Genomic DNA, 22592 nt, shown 5'->3' with positions numbered 1-22592 from the left:
CTGGGAGTCGGTGGGGTTTCCCGCTGATAGGACAGAGCTCCTTTTATGCTTTAATCTGAAAGCAAGAAGGATCAATATGGCAACTCTTCGTGCTGCGATTGTGTGCAGCAGTAAGCGGGGCCCAGGCCATTTTAGACGACTCACACGGGGGGTTCGGCGCACCCTCACAAAAGCACAGCCGCCGCTGCTGCTGCCACCGCCAGTCACAATGACCCGTGGGGCGGTGGCACACCGGCGGCTAACCTACTTAACATTCATTAGTGTCAGAGAGGTGGACAGATGCTCCGGGGTCTAACGGATCTTCCCTCTCATTCAGCAGCGTTTTTGACGTGTCTTTCATTTTGGGATATCGGAGTTGTGGGCGGCGGCGACGGCGGCGAGACAGGTGGGAGGGCGCTCAGCTGTGGATTTAGGAAGAGCTGGGTGCGCATGGATGGACTCACCCCGTGCTGAGCAGAGCGGGAGCCGTTGGGCGGCCAGGTGCTCGCGCCGACGGGACGGCGGGGTCGGGCCGCAGGTCTCGGAGGAGGCTTGAAATCCTGATTTCTGGAAGGCCCGTTTTCCCATCGAGGCCCTGGAGCTCCTGTCCTGTCGACAGCAGACATATTCAATGAGCTTTACTCTTTGCACTTTACATATTTTATGCTATGAAAGCATTGAAGTCCGGATGTAGCAAGTATCCAAGTTTGTCTGCTGTAGCGTCAGTCTTTATAGCTGAGTGAGGAACTGAGCAATGTCTCTCCGTGGGAGGCAAAAGAAACATGCAGTCTATTCAAATAGCTTATGGCTGTTAATAATTACCATTCTGCTAAACTGGTGCAACAATCTCACATGCACACTATTTCCTGGACAAAACACCAAAATAAGTATAAGCCTCTTAAACCTCTCCATTCTGAGTTTGCTTGAAACACTTTCTGGCAAATAACAACAACAACAACAACAACATCCAAATCATATTTCTTCCAGATGCAACACAAGAACAAGCCCCCCCCCCCCCCCCCCCCCCCAGCGCTGTGTGTGGTGACAGAGGCCAGAGCAGAGACCAGGAGCAGCAGCTGGACGGAGAGGAGGCACCAGACACAACACAACGACGTGGATCGGGTTCTGTGCCGCTCCGCAGCAGCGTGAGCCTCCGCGACGTAATTACATTACAGGGCATCGAGCGGCAAGTGCCCTGGAAACAATGGAGCCTTATCAATTGCACAAATCAGAGCTCACTAGAGTGTGTGTGTGTGTGTGTGTGTGTGTGTGTGTGTGTGTGTGTGTGTGTGTGTGTGTGCGTGCATGTTCTGAACGGTCCTCGAAAGGCTTATTATCTAGAGTGCCTCTTGGTCTTGAGGTTCTTCATCGTCAGACTTGCGGTTCAGGCAAACTTAGGAAAAGTGCTCTCGGTGTAATATTAACAAGCGCCCGTGAACAAGTGAGGAGTAGTCAGTTATGTTTCCATGGTGACCAGAACAAACACTTACAGTGGTGTGCACACACACACACACACACACACACACACACACACACAAGCAGTCACTCCCACACACAACCCATGTGGAACAGCTTCCTTAAAAAAAAAAATCCTTTCAACTTTTTTTTTTTTTTTAAATCCTAAAATCCTTTTCTTTTTGTCTGTAGCTGCTTTGCGACCATCTTGAGATCAAGACTCTTCCTAAAGCACGCGCGAGGTCTCTCCCGCTCTGATCGACCTCCTTCCGGGGGCTTTGCGGTGCACTTTGGGTAATTCCAGATGCCAAAGTGACAGTTGCTAAGACGCTGCCCAGAAAATGCAGAAATCGCAGTATTTGAGTGTGTGGATGCTCATATTTTCACGTGAGGGGAAACTTTTAGGGAGTCTTTTTCAAAATATTTGATATAGGTCCATTTGGTGTATTGCATAATAGCAAAACTGAACCGATAGAAATATCACTCTTTAGTTGCTAAATGCTCCACTTTGGTGCGGAGCAGCTAGTGTTTAATATGATTTAGACTATGACAGGGGTGGTGAGCCATAACAGTGAAGTTCCTGGCTGGAAAACCAAAACAGTCAGCTGAAAGACACTAAAACTGAAGAGTTGGCCGAGGGGTCATCACTGTGACAAATCTCTTTCGCAAACAAGTGGCTGTCGTCTATTCTCAAGATTGAAAACATTGATTCAAGCTGTTTTTTTTATGGTTTCTCTCTGTTGGACTAAGAAAATAAAAAATAAAAAACTTTGTTTACCACTGTTTTACTAATCCAAGAGCTAATACAACATCTGGGGAACGACAGTTGAAAGGTAGCCATCTGACTAACACTGACACATTTGTAATAATACAATAAAAGTTAAGTGCTTAAGATTTTTAATCCTTTCTCTCACTTAGTCACATCCAAAAGAAATAAATAGGCCAAACTGAATGGTACACATTTACAAACACACACACACACACACACAAATGAACACATACATCAGCACACATACACACAATCTGACAAAGCCTCTGACAAAACACATAAAAATACCATTACAAGGGCTTTCATGCTGTTCTAAGGAGCGCGGCCCTGCCCACAGCGTGCTGCCCTTTGTCACCGGAATCAAAGAGCGGTGACCTGCGCCGGCTCTGCCCGGTGGGCCTACACAGGCGGCTGCCCTGCTCTGACTCCAAATCCCGGTTGCCATGCCATGCTGGGAGCCCCCAATCCCCCCACCGTCACTCCCCACTCTCTCCTCCTGCCCCCCCCCGGTCAGCTCCGTTATTTCCTCATCTCATCAATCTGTCAGCTAAGCCCTTTGACACGCAGGCACAATGCGGCCCCGGCGACTCTCGCTCTTTCAATATGGTTGCAGCATTTCAACATTAGTCGGCTCATCCGCAAGGGTCCGCTCCCCTGGTGCCCCGGGACCGAGGGAGGGCAAAGACAGTTGCTATCGGCGATGGCGGCGTGACCGGGCCTGAGCGTCAGCAGGAGATAGCAGTTTCTTGCACATCTTTGCACATCACAATGACTGCTAAGATGTGTGGAAAGTGGTTTGGACGTTTCTTAGCAACAGGGTTTTTATGGTATATATGTGGTTCGTTGTATAGCTGGATTCATGATGATCCTGCACACATCGAAAATTGTTTATTGCTTAAAACTGCTTAAAAAACAAGTTTGTTCTGTGACACACATAAAAAATGTTCACATCCTATATTATTAATGAATCTTAAGTTTTGTGTAATCAAATTAGCTTTTTCTATCATACTACGTTACAGTATTTTAGTTTCCTTTATTTCTTTTCATATCACAAAATATGCAGACTCTACATAAAGTTGTGTCTGGAATTAAATTTGACTTTCTGAGTATATTGACTGAGGATTTCTTTACAGCGACTTTATCTATACGCACACAAGAACAACTGAAAACCAATGGCACGTCTTCTTCAGTGTGATTCTTCAACACATTCCTTATGGCCTCATATCCGCTCTGTACACTCACCAGCAGCTCAACGTAAATACTGTCAGAGATATTCTATTTATCTACAGTTATAACATTTTTATGAGAAGAGGGAGTTGAAAAAGAAAGAGAGTGAGTGTGAGAGAGAGAGAGAGAGAGAGAAATGAGTGCAGTCCTGTTTTTTGAGATCCCCGCCGCTGGACTGGACTCACTCGAGAACACGCCATTCAATCTATTTTCAAGTAAGGATGAAAGGAAGACTCCAAACTATGCATGTAGTCTATTCACCGGTGACGCTCTTTAACCAAAAGAAAAAAAAGACAGCAGAAAAGAGTTTGGGGAAAGGGTGGAGGGGGGGGAGGCGGGGTGAGCGCTGCATAAATTTTACATACACAAGGCAGCAGACAAAGTGATTGTTGCCCCCCCTCCTCCCCAAAAAACTTTTTATCTCCCTCCCCCAGAAAACACTTTCCTTGCTGAATAGGCACCTATTAGTGACTCCATTATGGGCACAGGGCTCTTGAATGGCTCCTCACTGTGCGTCTTTATCATAGTCAGGCCCGTGAATACAGGCGGCCCCCGCCTCCTCCTGCAGCCAAACCAAGCTCCTTACAGCCTGTATTGATAGGTGCTGCGGTGCTGGTGATGATGGGTGAGGCGGGGGCTGCCACTCTCACCCCCTGTTGTGTGCTCCAGGTGTGGTGGGTTAAAGCGTAGCACTCCGCAGCCTCTATTGTGCCGCACACTTTTTTTTCTTTACCACTTGTCCCCCCTTAAAAAAATTTTGTTGTTTTTTTTAAAGGGATGCAGTGTTTTACATGCATTAGCTGATCTCCATAATGCCCCCCCCCCCCCCTCCTGCTCTGCAGCACCCCAAAAAACAAGTCAGGCCTGCGGCGAATCGCTGCACACCGCCCTCAGAGCCCCTGCATTGTTGCTTGGATTATTCAGGAGTTAGCGGAAAAGAAAGACGGGGGAGAGTGGGGTGTCTGTACTTTATCTCCGGGGGGAGACAGGGGGCTAAAAGAAGGAGCTTCTTTAGAGGAGTGAGTTACTGCGGCGAGGGAAAAAAAGCTCGAAAACACCTGCAAGAGGCCGAGGCGAGGGAACTCGCCTATTGTCTGGTGCTTTACTCTTCCTGCCTGCCCATCGGGAAGGTACAGTAAAACTAACTTCTCCTGTACGGAGGAGCTCCGGTTCATCACAAGTTGTGTCTCATAATCATAATCAACCCACTGCCTCTGACAGAGAACCTGGCGCCTTTTCAATCAGCAATCCAGATTTTAAAAAAAGCAGAGTGAGCAAATGTATGCGTCAGTAAAAGCACGATTCATTCAGCTTTTGAAGTTGGGTGTGTGTGTGTGTGTGTGTGTGTGTGTGTGTGTGTGTGTGTGTGTGTGTGTACTCGCAGTTGAAGGAGGGAGACACAGAGAGTTAGCGAGACTTTATGATGAATATGGAAGCATTGTTCGGCCGTGCTTACCTCCACAGGGAACCATCTGCTCCCTGTCAATGCATCACCTGCTCGTCTGAGCCGTCTCCTGGGCAACAAGGGGTGGTGGTGGTGGGGGGGATTAGGAGAGGTTACAGCTTCGATGGGAGGGGCCGCCGCCACTTGGGACAAGGGATGTTGACCGGAGGAGGGGCCTGGTGGGAGAGGAGGCGAATGTCGTCCTCCGGTGGTAGAGAGAGTTACAACACGGGTTTCCCCTTTTTACTACACATGGACTGTAGATCAACCAAAAACGAAATATTTTCATAATTTCGTAAAAACAAATGTATTGTGCATCTCTGTGAAATTCATATCAGACATCATAACAACCATTTAAGTACAGAGAGGAAATGACTGGTCGAGCTCGAGCGTGATTAGCAGCTGCAGAGTGACAGGCCCTCTGTGTGTGTTTGTGTGTGTGTGTGTGTGTGTGTGTGTGTCTGTCAGGTATCATGTGACGAGCGGCACGGACGTCAATCGATCACAGACTTCTCATTAAGTCTCTGTGTCCCTACACCTACGGCGCGCTGCTCGTTCTGCCGGTGACGGCTTCGTAAACACAGTCCTCAAAGTCAAACAGGTAGGAGATGAAATACACCCGATGGGACGCGTCAGAGAACAGTGGGAACATCAACGAACAACAAGTATCACACTGTTGAGTGATTTTACTGAGTGATGAGGTCAAATGTGTGGTCTGTGACAAAAAGACCTGAATCCAAATTCAACGTTAAAACACGCAGCTGCATCAGGCCCCAATAACCCTCCACCCATCAGATGGTCCTCACCCCTGGTGTCTGACCGTCCCAGGTGACGTCGGGACAGCGGGCGCACCCCTCAGCCGAGGAGCCGTGGGCCGCAGTCGAAACGCTCACCTGGAGCCGCATCTGCGCAGACGCCGCGGGACGGGCGGAGAAAGTCTGAGTGACGGGTGAAAGTGACCACGGCCGCGGGCGAGGAAACACCTTTTGTGTTTGGTCATGGGGCCGCGGAGGGCGGTGAACCCGGTTCCCCTGCCGACGAGATCATCAGCCCGAGGGTAAAGAAGCCCACTGTCAGGAAGAGAGGGGGGGTTTGGATGACTGTCTCTTTTTATCATCAATACTCCCCCCCTCCCCTACATCAACAACACAACAATCTAATCTTCATCTTCACTACATGTTGTGCAGGAAACTAATGAGCTGACCCCCAAACACACCGATCACAGAGCTTTCCCCTGCACGTAACACGATACTTCCTTTATTATCTGTTATCCATATTCTGCAGCTGTCAGGCTGTTATCAAACCAGAGGCACACATAATTTCACATTTAAACCAAGTTTGATCCATCCAACAGTTGTCAAGACGTTTCACTCAAAAGGGCAAAGGTCAACCAGCTGCTGGCACTGAAAGAAAAGCCATGACTTCACCCGTTGGTTTTGCGAGCCGCCGCTTTGAAGCCTCAGCTTTTTTGCATTTTCACCAGCGCCATCTTGGGGTTTTTTTCGCAACCAGACGTAGGAGCGTTGTCCACTGAGCGCCCACCTACACATGCAACGATGCACCGATTGGAAGGCGCTAGCTGTCAATCACGCGGTATCCATGCCCCAATGCAAACGATACTTCATCGTCCATTTGCGAGACCACAACTTACAAAATGAACATCATGTTGTATTGAAAGAGTATTGAAACTAGCAACTGAGACTGTAAACTCCTCAGCAAAGTGTCTGCCGAAGTTATACATCAAAAAAGAAGTGGAGTCATTTTCTCATAGACTTCTATAGGAACAACTGGGGGAGTATGGTCTGTACCAACTGTCATGCCAGTCTATCTAATAGTATTTGCGATATTTCAGTCTGGACCAAAGAGGTGGACTGGCCGCCTGACTTCACTGCACTTTCTCGAAGGGGACGGTGAAGTGTCTGTTTCACACCAAAGCACCATTTGCCTCTTAATCTTCTCCTGTCTCACACTGACACTGGGCCCGATTCGGAACTCTCTCTCTCTCTCTCTCTCTCTCTCTCTCTCTCTCTCTCTCTCTCTCGCTTCCTTGGCTGAGATGTTGATCCCTGGGAGAGTTCCTGTCAGGGCCACGTGTGGCAGGAAGACCCGTCCGGGGGGGAAAGGAGCGGCGACTTTTTTTTTTCTTTCTTGAGGGGTGTAAAATTCAATTATCCGGCGGGTGAGCGTGTCCGAGCGTGTCCGTTGTCAGCGGCGGGCGGCCGGGGCTGCCCCCGTTCCCAGCGCGCGACAAGGGGGTTAAGAGCCACAGAAAGGCCTCCATTATCCCGAGTGAGAACGGCCCATGTGTGGCTGGCTGCGCGGCCCCCGCACTCATTCACTCCCCCCTTTACAACAGCACCGCTGAAAAGCCTGAAAGTTTCATTTTCTTTTCTCTGCTCCCACTCTTGCCTGCCTGCCCCCCTCCGCCTCGCTCTCTCAGCAAAAGAGGGGCCACAATGCTGCTGCCAGGCTGGAGTGGATTCTCCAGCACCCCTGTGGACAGTGCACATGTGGACAACATTCACAGGACGTCCGTCAACCAGTCCATTAATCAACAACGTCTCATGAAAGAACAATTAGGAAACTTCGATGGAAACTTATGATCCATTTTCATCTCTAAGTCCCCCCCCCCCCCAGTACTGCTCTGTGCCGGAGCCGCTTTTCCTCGTCCAACTTTTCACAATAATTATGGAGAAGAAGAAAAAAAAAGTTGCATAATCGTTATAACCAGGACAGCTGCGGCGTGTAAAAGAGCTCATTCCTCTCGGCCTGGGCCCGTCCCGACAGTTACAGTGGCTCGCATCTGGCCGATCATTAGGGCGAGAATGGACCTTCAGTGTGTGAATGAGACGGGACGCCCTGCGGAGGACGCCTTTGTGGGACGCACACTGCACCACTTCTTGGTAATAAACGAGCAATTGTCTCCGTCCGCCGATAATGACAGTAGATGACGCAGAGTGTATGTGTGTGTGTGGGGGGGGGGACTCGCAATCCCCACTGTACGACGTGAGGAGGACACACCAAGGAGTTTTATGTGATCACGATCCCGGATGATGGGTTCATCTGGGAAAAGACGGCGGAAAGACGACAGAGGCCCAACGATGAGTCTGCCACAGTGCAGCGCGTTTCAATTTGGCTTATAGCAGACAGTGCAAAGTGTATGAATCATCTTATCAGGCAGGATCAATTCCTATTTTAGCAACTATAGGTACAGAGGGACAAGCTGTGAACACAACATTTGCATATTATTACCTTTTAGAAGTTGATATCATGGCCACACACTCCAGCATGGTGGGTAGGCTGCAATGCAAAAGCTACGAGAAGGAGAAGGAGAAGGAGAAGAAGTGTTATGACATTCTGCGAAGACGGTTAGCCGGAACAGAAGCAGGGATGCTGCAGGTTTATGGTAGACAGTAAACATTTTTAGTGAATTAACCCAATGTCACAGCACGGGATTATAGTCAGACTAGGGTTTAACATACTAACATTGAACATTTACAGTTTTGTCACCTTGGATAAGCGAGTCTACCGAAGAGCAAAAGATGGCAAACCACTGGTGTCCAGTGTTGCTCTGTGTGTGTGTGTGTGTGTGTTCTCTCAACATTATCAAACCTACACTGCCCTCATGTGGCACCCGTGGATTCCCTCACCTCTTACCAACCCCCCCCCCCCCCCCCCCCATTCTTCTGATTTAGTGCATTAAATGGAAAGAATATAAGCTTTTCCATATATGTGACTGCTGTCTGTTCACATGATAGTATGTGACTATTTCATTCTCAGTGACGATTAGCAGAGGGTGCATTGTACGGCAGCTTACAGCTCATCATGTGGTCGGTGTGTTGGAGCTCCTCTGTTGTAGCCAGACTAAAACTCAAATCGGCATTAGTCTGGGACCTCTCGGTGAAATTAAAATTTTTCCGAGATGCGCGACCGACGAACGCAGAACCTAAATTCCTGAGTGACGCCTGTTGGAGCGACGCGACGACGTCGACGGACCAGAGCGGAGAGGAGATGGTCCGTGATGATGTTTCCACTATGTCTGGGAACCAGCGTTGCCGTTTTTTGTGGGAGCAATTTGAAACCGTCGGGTGCCTTTTGGTCAAATGCTCGTTCATTGGCGGGCAGCCATCTTGGTTGTTTACACGAGTCGCTTCTGCCCATCATCCGATAGTCGGTTGTGATTGGACCGGCAAGATTTCTGCCGGTGGGAAATCCCTTCCCAATGGAGGAGATCCAGACCGTGAGCCTGGCAGAATTCATCGGGGTCCCAGACTATCGAGGCAGCGTCCCTCAGGAACATTTCAGGGTTTGTTTTAATGACGCGTGAAATAATTAATCTGTAAATTACACAGCAAATTAAATAACAGGGGAAATTCTGGAAAATCGCAACAAATATTCTTTGAAATGTGGACAAGATTGACCAGTTCAGATCCTAATGAATGCGAGCGGTATGCAAGGGCCAACAAAACATCACCTGATTAACCCCGATGTAGGGAACACGTGTCGGTCAGCTGGACCTGTGTGACCTCTGACATCAGGGGGGGAAAAAGTGTATCGGTGTCAATGAAACAGTCGGATTAATACAATTTGACACACGACACGTGTGGTTGGCTGCGATTCTGGAAATCTTCTGTGACGTGATCGCCTCTACGTCTCTTTTATTGTCCTAGATTTTTTTTGTTTTGTATAATTTTGAAGATCACAAGGGTACAGAAGGCTGCACGGCGGCGTAGTGGTTAGCACTTTCGCCTCACAGCAGTGGGTTCTCTCCGGGTTCTCCGGCTTCCTCCCACAGTCCAAAGACATGTAGAATGGGGTTAGGTTCATTGGAAACTCTAAATTGACCTTACGTGTGAATGGTTGTCCGTCTCTGTATGTGGCCCTGCCATAGACTGGCGCCTCTCGACCAATGTCAGCTGGGATTGGCTCCAGCGCTCCAGCCCCCCCCCCCCCCCCCCCCCCCCCCAAAGGGATAAATGGAAGATTACAGAAGATTGCAGTGCATTGATTGGCCCTCCTATTTAAAAAAAATTCTGTTGACATTTTTATTCTATTTACAGTAATATCTTATGGAGGTTATAAAGAGTCTTTGATGATTCAAAAAAAATAAATTATAACCACGAGGACAAAGGTAGACGTTTTAAAAAACGACCGTCAAACTTTGACAACCCCCCATGTGTCGGTGATCGACTCCACCTGTGGTCAGGGTCCGACATTGCTGCACAGGTACAGACCAAATTCCGATTTTCAACAAAAAAGTTGACAGAACTTTACGCACCAAGTGCGCGCGACGCCAAACGCTGCCAGCGGTGCCACAACAAGAACCAGATGTGCCACTGTGGCTCGGTTCAACAGAAAACATCCCGTGACAGTCCGATGCTGGAAGGGGGTGTGGCGTCACGTGGGCCCACATCAGACCGCAGAGGCTTTATATGCAGCAGCAGCAGCAGAGCAACTTTCAACACACACACACACACACACACACATCTGTTCACCTGAGGAGCGAGAAGATGGACGCTGCGTACAAGAAAGTGAACGGGACCTATGGGACCGAGGCAGAGCCGGAGGACCGAGGCACGGGGGTAAAGATGTGTTGTTTTTTTCTGGGACATTAGACATGATATCGTACATATTGTATTACATTTATTATAAAATTATAATGTCACGATGTGGCCATTGCAGAGAAGGAATTGGAGCAAGTAATTGTAAGTTTTCATCTGCTAATTCAAACCAGGCTGGGGTTGGGTTTTTTTTCCGAAAGCAGCATCTCTGACACAGCTGGAATATTCCAGTCACAACAGCAGCAGACAGAGCAAATGAATGAGAAAGTGCCTCAGTGTATTGAGGACAAAACAAAACAACAATAGCAGCTGATGCCATTGATAAAAGTGACAATATGTGCAGGGCCAAGTATTTGGTTAAACTGGATACATATAATATAATATGCGTTTGCTTCTGTATGTAACAGTTGGAGATGAAATCATTTGTCGATTCATCGATGATTTAGGTCACCTGTCAACTAAAACTGCTCTTGCAAATAAGAGGATCTCATGCCGTTGTAAATCAGACAATTTGCAAGACACCGCTTTAAATTTCAGTGAAATTGTGACGGGCACTTTTCATAATTTTCCAAATGTTTATTAGGGAGAACCAATAGTTGAAATGAATCACTAGTCGGAGCCTGAGATAAAAGTCCTCTGACATTAAAAAAAATTAAGAAATTCCTCTTTCAGTCGAGACAATCAAAGCACTAGATGTTTCAGTGGTTTCACAGCCCACGAAATGTTAAGCGTAATGAATAGCTGCCTGTGCAGGAATATAGATTAGATTTTCTGCTCCTCCATCACATGCCTGCAGAAAGAATTTAGGCTGTGCTCATGTTCTTTCTCTCATTTTGTGTGTGTGCGTGTGTGGAGCATGTGGTCCCACCACTCCTGCAGGGGTCAGAGTTAAAAGGTTAAAGGTGTGAAGGCGTCATGCTCCATGAGCCAAATTCCTAGTCATGGCTCTCAGCCACATTTCGCGCACGTTCTTTTCCAGCCGCGCTCTGAAAAGCGGACTGACACCAAGCACATGACGAGCCCCACTCCCAAATCAAGCGGCCCGATAATGACGGAAGAAAAAGGAATTCACAGATCTGCATGTGTTGTGTTCCCCCACAGCCGAGACGGGGCTCCATGTACCTGGAGGAGGAGACCAACAAGAAGTCCGAGGTCATCACCTGCATCTTCTCCCTGAAGGAGGAGGTCGGCGCCCTGGTCCGGGCCCTGCGGCTCTTCGAGGTAAATCTCCCCAATTCCCCCCCCCCGGGTGACGGCGCCAAACCTGTCAGCTGACACGAAAACATGAAGTCGCACCATTCAACTCAACCTGACAATGCCTTTTTTCCCCCCAAATGCTTTTCTCCTCCTATAACCTTCCAAGTAATCAGCAGCACACTTCCGTGCCCCAGCGCACATGACTATCATGAGCGGTGATAAGGCCGGTTCTTATTTCTCATTCTCTGGGGGAGTAGTAAAAACTGAAACTTGAATACGTCCCAACTAGAGCTGCAACAGTTAATCGATGAATCGGTTCACTGTAATCAACTACTGTTTTTGATAATCAATATCTTCTGCTTTCTTTGCTCCTCGACGACAGTAAACTCAATATCTTGTGGAGTGTGGACAAAACAACCAATCGATTAATCGAGAAAAAAAATTCCACAGATTAAATCGATGATGAAAATAGTGGTTAGTTTGCAGCCCTAATCCCAACACACTCATCACTGGACGCAATACTTTTCCTACATTTGTGCAAGTTTTCACATAACGAGGGAAACATGGTGGGAAGTGGCCTCAGGTGATGTTGCAGTGTTTCTTCAGGATGTGGAAAGCAAAAAAAAAAAAATATTACAAGCTGTTATCCCCCTCACAGAGGAGGAGGCAGGAATGTTAATGTAGAGCTGGGGTGGTTTGGTCCGCAGCGGGTACGATTAACTACTCTTGACTGTGGGGGGAAAAACAAAAACACATAATTGGAAGTTTTCTTCGAGCGGCTGAAATGTGGAACCTCAAAGAAGTTGTTTTTTAAATGACAATTGGAGCCAGAGGAATCCACAAAATGAGTTTCCCAGAGATAGAAGAAAGTACAAGAGATACTTAGGGCTGAATGCGTAAATGAATAGTTCGGCAATAAGTTGCCATCATAGTTCGGTGATCACTAGTCACTGTCCAAAGGAAATACAAGCTTTGCAGGATCTCTAACGTCTGTTTGATTCTTTAAATCAAAGAGAGAATGTCAAACTATTCCTTTGAAACAGGATTAGTGGATCAAAGCCTCCTCGGGCCTGTCACATCCACGAAGTTTATGAATATTTCAAATTCTTCAGACGTTGAATTTACGACGGCATCATGAGATCGAGAAACACAAGAGTCCAGAGTTGCGACGTTCGGCTCTGACTTGTGTCTGGGCAGAGGAAAGTAGGTTACGTGTATGATTACCACCAGCCGTCGCGGCCGTGTTTGTTTTGGTGGCGTTTTTGACCCTATGAAGGAGGAAAATGGACAAACTTATCTCGGATGTTTGTGTATCAGCCGCGTGATCTTTGATCCGCTGGAGTCACCTCCTCCTCCTCCTCCTCCTCCTCCTGCAGGTGTCCCGCGCTGATGACACAGCGAACGGATCGCTCACTGGTCGTCCGCAGAGGTGGAGAGTAGCTGCAAGTAAAGAGCTCAAGGATTAGTCGGATTATTCTGTTAGTTGAAGGGACAGCAAGCTCGCCAGCCACGAGCCCTCAAAGCGATTGGGGGGTGGTGTCAAATTTGAATTTCCTCGAAGGGGGAATCAATATCTTAATTCAATTAATAGTCTTTTTTAAAAAAACAAAAAACGCTTAACCTCACATACAGTAGTTTGCTGTCCTGTTTTGAAGTATATGTACTTTACTTGAGTATCTTTATTTTCTACCCAATATACCTTGTATACAATATATTTGTAATAGCCGTCTGGAAACAGTGCATTTTTTTCAGTCACTTTGCAAATTTAGATTTAGATAGATCATCAGCATACAATAAGAAATGTTTCTATAGATGAAATACTTTATAAAGTGGTTGAATTAGTCCATTGCAAACAACTAGTCTATTGAAGGGACACTTGTATGAAGTAGTATAAGATTGATGAAGATTAGTTTTGAGTATGAGGCTGGTCCTACGTTTCCCATGATGCAGCTGGGTATTGTCTTTAATGAATCCCTCCCTGTTATGCAACTGCACAAAGTATCTACTTTGTAACGCAGGCTTTTTAAACTTTTTATAATCATAAGACTCAAGTCCAAGTCAAGATAACCCCGATGACATCACTGTGACATCATCTGGTTAGAGAGCTACAGAGAGCCCTTTTTAAAATGCTGTTTATACATTAGTAATGATAATCCAATAAAATACACATTTTTGCATAATAAGTAGTTGCTGCTTACTGGGCATTTCCGTACAGTACCAGTGACATTTTGAATCCAGGACTAGAGTTTGGGATCTGAATGCATGTAAATACAAGAGGGTCAGTATATCAATGCGTGCCAAGTCTTTTTTATCCTCTTCAATCGATCTCAACTGCCTGTGTACGTGACAGTTAACACGTTTGTTTAATCATCAACATCGATGTCCTATCAAAATCAGTGTTTGCTCCTTTGGCAGGCCGAAAAACAAAAACTCCCCCAAAAAACGTGCTACTCCCAAATGTAGTCGGGAAAAACATGCACAAGGTCCCGAGAAACCAAATGTTTTGGTTCAAAGAGCTATGTGAGTTCGTGGGGGCGGAGGAGTGGGCCGGCCGACCATGATCGATAAAAAAAGAACATGCCAAATGCTGCTCTCACAAATATCAGGATCCTCCTCGAACCTATGAGCTGCCACTTCTCCAATCCTCCCCCTGCTCCTCCCCCTGCTCCTCCCCCTGCTCACTGCCAGATTTTCAGTAAAAAATGTGCACAATGGCCTCCAGACCATCAGCGCACTCCTCTTAGGCCAACGCAACAAAACATGTGCTAACGTTCAGCCGGGCAAACCGCGGCCTCTATCGTGTGTGTTCATTGTCATCATGTGAAGGCCTTATCTTTTCTTTTTGTTTTACTCGGGGGGGGGGGGGGAGTCACGCACAAAAAAATCCGCATGTGACACAGCAGCGTGGCATTCATGTGACGAGTCGTAGGCACGGGCCGACCTTGACCTCGCACCTCAGCCGGGGGGCAACAGAGGGGTTATTTGTCATCTGCAGTGCTGTGCAGGGACGGCTCAGAGTTGTACAGAAATGACCCCGTACTCGCTTTAGCTATGTTAAGCTGGACCAGGCCACTAATGGTACACATGTTGGAATAGTTCTCTGGTAACTAGTACGGCCCTCAGTCGACTGCATACCTCCACCGAGGAATTAATTTCAGGGATCTTGATCTTGTTTTCCATCAAGATCCCGGAATTAAATCCTGGGAATCTGTGAAAATGTAACTTTTAACCTCGCCCCGGAAAGAAAGTTTTGGGGTTTTGCGAAATTTGCCTGGACGGGATCTTGTCCCATCCATCCACCAAGTTTCGTGTAAATCCGCTCAGTATTTCTTTTGATACCTGCTGACAAACAAACAAAACATTTTGACCTGTTGAAAATGATTAGGATTTACAACAACCCAAAGCTTTACCCTTCTCTGCATTTTGCAAAATGCAAAGAATGTAGGAAATATTGTGGAACATTTTCTCTCAAAGTTTAAAAAAATCTGGCGCGTCTAATCATTTGTATTGAAAATTTCTATTGAAACATATCCAGTGTAAAGAGATACGTTAATCTTTGAAGTTTCCAGTTGTGAAGCATTGGTTGTTGTTTTCTTTAAAATCTCTCTCAATATGTTGTGAAATCCGCTGGCAGTGAAAAGATAATATTGCATCACAAAAGAGTCAGCTCTTCTTTTGAAAATGCCAACTTGGACTCGTGTCAGTATCAGGCTCAAGGATGCAGGACGACACGGACGTTGGAAGAAAAAAAAGAAAAAGAAAAGAAAAGAAGCTGTTTTATGTCGAATGGGATCCAGATGGGAGAAAATGCGGGTGGGTGGCGCTGCAGCTCACGCACCTCCTCTTCAGTTTTGGCCTATGGTAGACAGAGAACCACGTACTCCCTCTCCCCGCCCCTAATATGACATAAACAAATACACATTTCTACGGTGATCACCACTTACAGGCCACTTTAACACGAGCCAGGGCCTTTTTTTGCATTTATGATACATGAAAAAAACCGAGGCTCTTGTGTTCATGCTGCAGCATGAGACAAGCCTCACTTTACGAGGGCAGCGTGATTTATTTCACAATTTTTTCTTTTGCACTTAACCATTACAATATGTCCTGCGTGCCTTTACGTCCCGTCCGTCTGGCTCAGTGTCAGTGTGGCGAGGTCAAGGCAACTCTTATCCAAGGTCAGGGTGGACTTCACCACCATCTGATAATAATAGCCCATCAATTTGGTAACTACACACTGCCTACTGGTGGTGAAACTAAGGTGGTGCGGCAGCCTGTTACAGCAGAAACTGTATTTGTACATGATGAACCTTCTACCACCAACAAAATATATTTGGAGATATTCAAGATGTTCTGAATAACAACACCAACAAACAAACATCAGCTCACCTCCGCCTCCCCCATGCTCCCTTTGTCCCCGCAGGAGAAGGGCATCAACCTGACGCACATCGAGTCCCGTCCGTCGCGGATGGACAAGGAGCAGTACGAGTTCTTCATCAGCGTGGACTCCTCCTGCGCCCAGGCCATGGACGAAGCCATCGACGGCCTGCGCACGCAGATCAGCGGCCACGTGCACGAGATGTCGCGCAACAAACAGAAGGACACAGGTATAAAGGATGAGGCACACGCAGGGCAAGGACGAGCATGAATCCTCAAAATAATAAATACATGTGTATAAATGCCAAAGAGAGGAGAGTTCACGGGTGGACGTCACTGATCTGTCCGTGGTTTCGTCATTATCGTAACAAACTTTATCTATAAAGCATCTTTCAAAAAACAGTTGCAAGGCATGCGAAACAATGAAAAGAAGTTTGAAGATCACGCAGCATTAGACATTAGGGCCGAAATATAAACGTAAAAATGTTACAGATGAGAAAGTAATAAGAAAAAAACCAAAAAGGAATCTTTCTAAAATGATAAAAAATAATAAGACAAATAACTGGTTCCAATTAGTTCCTCAAAGAGTTCAAAGTTTAGTGTCACATGACACAAATTTTATGAGGTCATACCTTAGAATTTATTGAATTGTGATACATCTAATGTTTTAGTGATTAATATTCAGAAGAACTTATCTCCATAACTTAAAATAACTCTGGGCATTTGTGCCCATGTGGAATGCGCCCCAATAGTCCGTCTATCAAGCCGTCGCCCGCTGTTTTATATCATTTTTTAACTAAGGCCGTCAGCTGTCTGAAGGCGCTCAGCTCTGTGAATCTGCACATCAGTGCCTTCGAGCCAAAGGCTGAACACAGCATGCTGATGAACAAACGGCGCTAACGTGTTTAGCGCCGTTTGTCGTTAAGATATTTCAGTCTGGGACACCGCCATCCTACTATCTATTCATCAGCAGTTGTCGGTGGTTTTACGAATTGCCCCCAGCCAGACTCTGTAATGGACATCCAGTGTCGCCGACGAGACTGATGACCCCATCGCCCACATCTTGTCGTCCCCCCCCCCACACTGATATTGGTCGTTTCCAGAATGACATTAGTTTAGCTTCTGAGGACCAACAGGCCCGGCGGTGAACAGAGGAGCTCTGTGTCTCGGCCCCCGGACTAAGAACATGCCAAGGTCACGACGGGCGGAGACAGACAGGGCCACCATGATCCTCTTTTGACACCACGTAGACACTGAGGTCTACCGGTCAGGGTCAAGTGGACGAGGGGGGATATTTATGGTCCGTTTCGGAGACGGCCTGTTTATCGAGGAGGCCTGGCAGGGGCCCATTGTCTCCACCCGGGGGCCCTGGGGCTGGACCACACTGCATAAATGTAGATTAATGTTTGGGCCCCAGTGTTTTTTTTGAGGGTCATAAATCCATATAAACTAGCAGATGCCCCTCGAGGAGTCTTCTGTGGAGTGTCAACATGCCAAAAAACCCTACAGGCAAAATTAAACCTACAACATCAATATCAATTTGTACTGTACTCGTTTATTTCTGTCCAGAATCACACCGACAGGAGCTATTGGTTATTTTCATTGTCAGTTAATCAATTGATCTATTAGCTATCATCATGTGTCAATTTTCGAGCATAAATAAGGAAACAATGACAAAAAATGTTCCCTTTTTTTATCTTAATCAAAAGAAAAATAAATAAATGGGCAGATTAATCAGTGATGAAAATTAAAATTAGTTGCATCCTTTAAAGTGACGTCTATAATCACGCAAAATGATTGTAAATCATATCAAACAGAGAATATTAGTAAATGTGCATTGAAACTAGGTAATAGTTGACATTAGCTGAAAACAAATCACTTCAATGATTAAGGGATTATCAAAAATGATTTAAATTTTCTGTTGATAAATTAACTAATAATTTCCACTCTATACAATATGACATAAAAGGGCAAAAGCAAAAATAACCAGAGCACAAACTTTTGCCTAAAAAAGGCTTTTTAATTGTCCTACTAACACTAAGAATTTCCAGGATTTCTAACATTTCCGGCCTCAGCGTTTGTGGGAATGAATGCTCGATTGATCTGACCTGAATAATAACTACATGTTGAACGGAAAAAATAAAAACATAAATTATCGATGTCTAATAACCGTTATTATCCTCCAGTGCCGTGGTTCCCTAATGACATCCAGGACTTGGACCGCTTCGCCAACCAGATCCTCAGTTACGGCTCCGAGCTGGAGGCCGATCACCCGGTGAGGACTGACTCATCCGCATCTCTGTCCGTGTGCCACATCCTGCCTCTGCGTGCGTGTGTGTGTGTGTGTGTGTGTGTGTGTGTGTGTGTGTGTGTGTGTGTGTGTGTGTGTGTGTGTGTGTGTGTGTGTGTGTGTGTGTGTGTGTGTGTGTGTGTGAATACGTGCCCACTCACGCCCACACATCTCATGAAAGACTGGGCTGTGGAGATGACAGGCCGCACTCTCCCGTCTATTCTAATGGAAAACGATCTGGACACACAAATGGATGTCATTGCTTTAATTGAGCCCCCTATAATTATAGATAATTGCTCCCTTTCGCCACCGCCATTAAAGCGAAATGTATTCATCATAAGCCGAAAAACACACTCTACAAAGGCTTCGTCTGAATATGTATCCGCGTGCTTTTGTCGCGGGCGGAGTGCATGATGCTCGTCAACGGCCACGGGGCTTCAGCCTCAGCAGAGGATTTCCACTCTTTGATTTATCTGAGAGTGGGCAGGGTGTGATCAGGAGATCTAACATATTGTGTGTGTGTGTGTGTGTGTGTGTGTGTGTGTGTGCGTGCGTGCGTGCGTGCGTGCGTGCGTGCGTGCGTGTGTTCAGGGCTTCACAGATCCTGTCTACAGAACCCGCAGGAAGGAGTTTGCTGACATCGCCTACAACTACAGACAGTAACTCATCTTTATTCTTTTTATGTCTGGAGAAACGTTACGAAGGAATTTAAAAAATAATTTCTATTTCAGTAGCTATTCTGGCTGATTTTTTTCCTTCCTTCGTCTGGAAAATTATCATAATCAAATAAGGACAAATCACAGGGAGCCAGTGGTGGATTTAAAGGAGTCGGTCAGTGTGTGTGTGTGTTTTTATGTTGGTACACTCCCATCATACAATCCAATAAAAATGAGGACGAATGTAATAATAGATAATAAACATACTAACTTGGTTCGACTGGATCAATTAATCAAAGTTTTAGTCGTTCTTGCAAGGAAACTCTTGGTTATAAACTTGTTAACTTGTTAAACTTATTATATAATTCGCCACACACGAGATAAACCAATGCCAAAAATATAAAAAGTACTAAATGTATATTTATATAGATGACATTTGCGGAGATGTTGCCAAGAAGATTGAAACTGTTTACATATTACATGAGAAGGGGAACTGAGGAAAGGCAATATATTGTTTATAAAGGAAAAATTGACATTAAAAAGCAATAGATGTGGTAAAAAAAAACATTGGTATACGCAAAATTTGACATCAGCATCCTTTAAAGCCCCCCCCCCCCCCCAGATTAAAGCAATCTGTGATTGCAACATACTGTGAATGAGTCTGAAAGCTGAAGTTTTGGTTTGTCGAAAAACAAAAAAGCTTCTGAATTGATGCCACAGTTTCTTTTCTTCTAAAAAAAACTACCACTAGAGGCCGCCACGGTCAGAAACATGCAAATCACATTGAGGTTAAAGAGTTGCACGTTCATGTATTTTTTCTGGTTCTCTCAGTGGGGACTTTTAGTGTCCCAGGTACGGAATAATACTTATAATAATTAAATTCTAATCGTGATACAAACAGATACATAATAACCTAATTTATTTTAACTTTTTGCGCCCCCCCAGTGGCCAAACCATCCCTCGCGTGGAGTACACGGAGGAGGAGAAGGCCACGTGGGGAACGGTGTTCCAGGAGCTGAAGACCCTGTACCCGACTCACGCCTGCCGCGAGCACAACCGCGTCTTCCCCCTGCTGGAGAAGTACTGCGGCTACAAGCAGGACAACATCCCTCAGCTGGACGACGTCTCCCGCTTCCTGCAGTGTGAGTCCCGTCTCCCACAGATTACATGTGCATGAATTATATCACATATTCTTTTTACTTCTTTAGGTGTTACATAGGCCGTAAAGGTATAAAAGTGACAGACAGCATTTCTATATGTTAAACGTATATTTTGTGCCTGAAACCCCTTCTCCTCTCAACTCCACTACATCTGCGGGATACTTTTTTTTTAATATGAATATTTTACTTCCTTTTTCCATATTTTTGCTCTGATAGTATTAGGGCCACTGGTAGATTTTGAAAAACCTGCTGTGCTCCACCTGCGGCTGACTCATACATCATCTGCTTGGTTTCAATTTATATTTAATACCCTAAAAAACCTTCTGATAACAACATGGCAACAGCCCACTCATCTGTTTTTGAATAAAACAATTATAAAAAGCTTATTCTTAAAATATTAAGACTTTTTGTTCAGGCGATATTGCAAGTTTTCTCAAAATATTTGGACTTTATTCTCTGTTGTTCTAATACACTTGTCAAAATTATAAATGGTAGAAGGGGTGAACAGATTTTTCTTTAAAAGGAAAAGTATTATTAAATTCGTATTATTATTTTAATTATTAGTGTTATGCTCCTTTTTACCCCGAGTCATCCAGTCATTCTGGCGTCTTACAAAATATGAAACTCCTCCTCATTCAGATAACGTGGGAGGCCGGAACCAATTCAAATGCCGCACTTCCACCTTCCCTGCCTCCCTCCCACTGTGATCCAACACTCACCCTCTCTCTCTCCCGCAGCGTGCACGGGTTTCCGGCTCCGCCCCGTGGCCGGCCTGCTCTCGTCCCGGGACTTCCTGGCGGGACTCGCCTTCCGCGTCTTCCATTCCACGCAGTACATCCGCCACAGCTCCAACCCCTTGTACACGCCCGAGCCGTGAGTGTTGGGCGTCTGAAAGCTCCGGCTGTGAAATGTGAAAGAAGAACACACATAAAAAAATTGTGTCATTTCAACGAGTGCCTATTTTGTTTTCCAACACAGAGACGTCTGCCACGAGCTCCTGGGACACGTTCCTCTGTTTGCCGATCCTAGTTTCGCCCAATTCTCACAGGTAGTCGAGTGTCCAATCATTTTTTATTTCATATTGTTTGCATATTATATTTACTAACAATTATACACACTGGTCTGCTGTATCATACTATAATTACCTATCTCACTTAGGTAATTTGGTTTTCAATATATTTTCTGTAAGGTTTTTTTTATTTTCTCATCTATTTGCTTTGATTCTGTTCTGTGTAGGAAATCGGACTCGCCTCCCTCGGTGCCCCCGATGAGTACATTGAGAAACTTGCTACTGTGAGTAATGTGCAAAAGAGAAATAATAACAATAATGATAATAATAACAATATATGATCAGTTTTTAATTTGGGGGCAGATTGAGTCAATCCAGGCTACATTTATTTACAATTTCAAGGTCTTTTAAAAAAAATGTAATTTCAGCTAAATGAGACAAGAATATCTGCTTTCATGTCCAGAATAATTGACATTACGTTCGAGACTCATTTCGTAATTATTGCTCCAGTCCAGAGCAACTGCTACTTAAAAGTGACCACGCGACACTATGAGCATTTTTTTATTGGAAAAGAAATAAATAGTCCCTAGGAAAACTGTGCATGGCAATGTTTTTTGGGATTATCTAGAGTATCTTCCAAAAAGAAATGGATGTATTTAAACTTCAGCACAAAAACCCTAAAAACGACAAGCATGGCAACGTAACACAAGTAAAAAATGTTTTTCTTCTCCAAGAGCCTGTTGATGAACCTTCCTTGTTTTGGGGAGTTATCTTCTGTATATGTCCGACTTTGATGACCATATTGTGCGTGTCCTCAGGTGTACTGGTTCACCGTGGAGTTCGGCCTGTGCAAGCAGGGCTCGGACATTAAAGCTTACGGAGCTGGATTGCTTTCATCGTTTGGAGAGCTGCAGGTGAGAGGTCCAGATTACCCCCCCTCATCTGTTTCGTATAACACATTAACCTCGCTGCACCACCGCAGCGGCGCAGGCAAGTGGGTTAGTGGTCCACTCCGATTCTGGGTTTAATGTGTCACTGGGGGAGTGGGGCCGGCCCCGTCGGGGACGTGGGTGAAGTGGTTCACTGGGCAACTGGGGGACAGGAGAGAGGAGGAGGAGGACGATGAACAAATCCAATATCCAGGTCACATGTTACATTAGCCACTGTCTGCGGAGGATGTGCACTCTGCCGAGCCACAACAGCAGAGGAGATGCCGCACTTCCTGTACAAACCGGCAGCCGTGACGGCGATAGACACACTCACTGAGGAATCGAAAGAACGTTGCGTTAAAATATGCTGCGTTTTTCTTTCAGTACTGCTTGACAGACAAGCCCAAACTCCAGGCCTTTGACCCGGACAAGACCAGCCTCCAGAAGTACCCCATCACAGAGTACCAGCCGATCTACTTTGTCGCTGAGAGCTTTGAGGACGCCAAAGAGAGAGTCAGGTAAGAGGATTCCTTCTCAGT

General features: G+C 45.9%; 2 protein-coding genes across 13 annotated transcripts in view; one reads left to right on the top strand and one right to left on the bottom strand.

The window, feature by feature from the left end:
• itfg2 (integrin alpha FG-GAP repeat containing 2) overlaps positions 1 to 11733 on the bottom strand; it is a 67917-nt gene extending 56184 nt beyond the window's left edge. Inside the window, exons 1-6 of one of the 9 annotated variants that reach the window (XM_047336518.1) lie at positions 11558 to 11733; positions 9725 to 9808; positions 8127 to 8188; positions 5768 to 5944; positions 4887 to 5077; positions 444 to 583 (exon numbers count right to left, since the gene is read on the bottom strand). In XM_047336518.1, coding sequence (XP_047192474.1) covers positions 444 to 583; positions 4887 to 4902 — 156 coding nt within the window. In that variant the 5' untranslated portion in view covers positions 4903 to 5077; positions 5768 to 5944; positions 8127 to 8188; positions 9725 to 9808; positions 11558 to 11733. Of the gene's footprint in view, positions 1 to 443; positions 589 to 4886; positions 5078 to 5767; positions 5945 to 8126; positions 8189 to 9724; positions 9809 to 11557 lie in introns of all 9 variants that reach the window. The other 8 variants (XM_035621612.2, XM_035621603.2, XM_047336519.1 and 5 more) reach the window with 8 other exon arrangements.
• The window catches only part of pah (phenylalanine hydroxylase), a 13946-nt gene continuing 1316 nt past the window's right edge, over positions 9963 to 22592 (top strand). The window contains exons 1-11 of one of the 4 annotated variants that reach the window (XM_035621621.2): positions 9963 to 10456; positions 11537 to 11656; positions 16056 to 16239; positions 18196 to 18284; positions 18891 to 18958; positions 19901 to 20097; positions 20853 to 20988; positions 21094 to 21163; positions 21352 to 21408; positions 21943 to 22038; positions 22438 to 22571. In XM_035621621.2, the coding sequence (XP_035477514.2) occupies positions 10307 to 10456; positions 11537 to 11656; positions 16056 to 16239; positions 18196 to 18284; positions 18891 to 18958; positions 19901 to 20097; positions 20853 to 20988; positions 21094 to 21163; positions 21352 to 21408; positions 21943 to 22038; positions 22438 to 22571 (1301 nt within the window). In that variant the 5' untranslated portion in view covers positions 9963 to 10306. Of the gene's footprint in view, positions 10457 to 11536; positions 11657 to 12733; positions 12836 to 13008; positions 13079 to 15424; positions 15446 to 16055; positions 16240 to 18195; positions 18285 to 18890; positions 18959 to 19900; positions 20098 to 20852; positions 20989 to 21093; positions 21164 to 21351; positions 21409 to 21942; positions 22039 to 22437; positions 22572 to 22592 lie in introns of those variants that run through there. The other 3 variants (XM_035621624.2, XM_035621623.2, XM_035621622.2) reach the window with 3 other exon arrangements.

This window comes from Scophthalmus maximus, chromosome 12, assembly GCF_022379125.1.
Source record: "Scophthalmus maximus strain ysfricsl-2021 chromosome 12, ASM2237912v1, whole genome shotgun sequence".
Classification (NCBI taxonomy): Eukaryota; Metazoa; Chordata; class Actinopteri; order Pleuronectiformes; family Scophthalmidae; genus Scophthalmus; species Scophthalmus maximus.
Note: the sequence above shows the minus strand (reverse complement) of the source record. Positions and strands in the feature narration are given on the sequence as shown.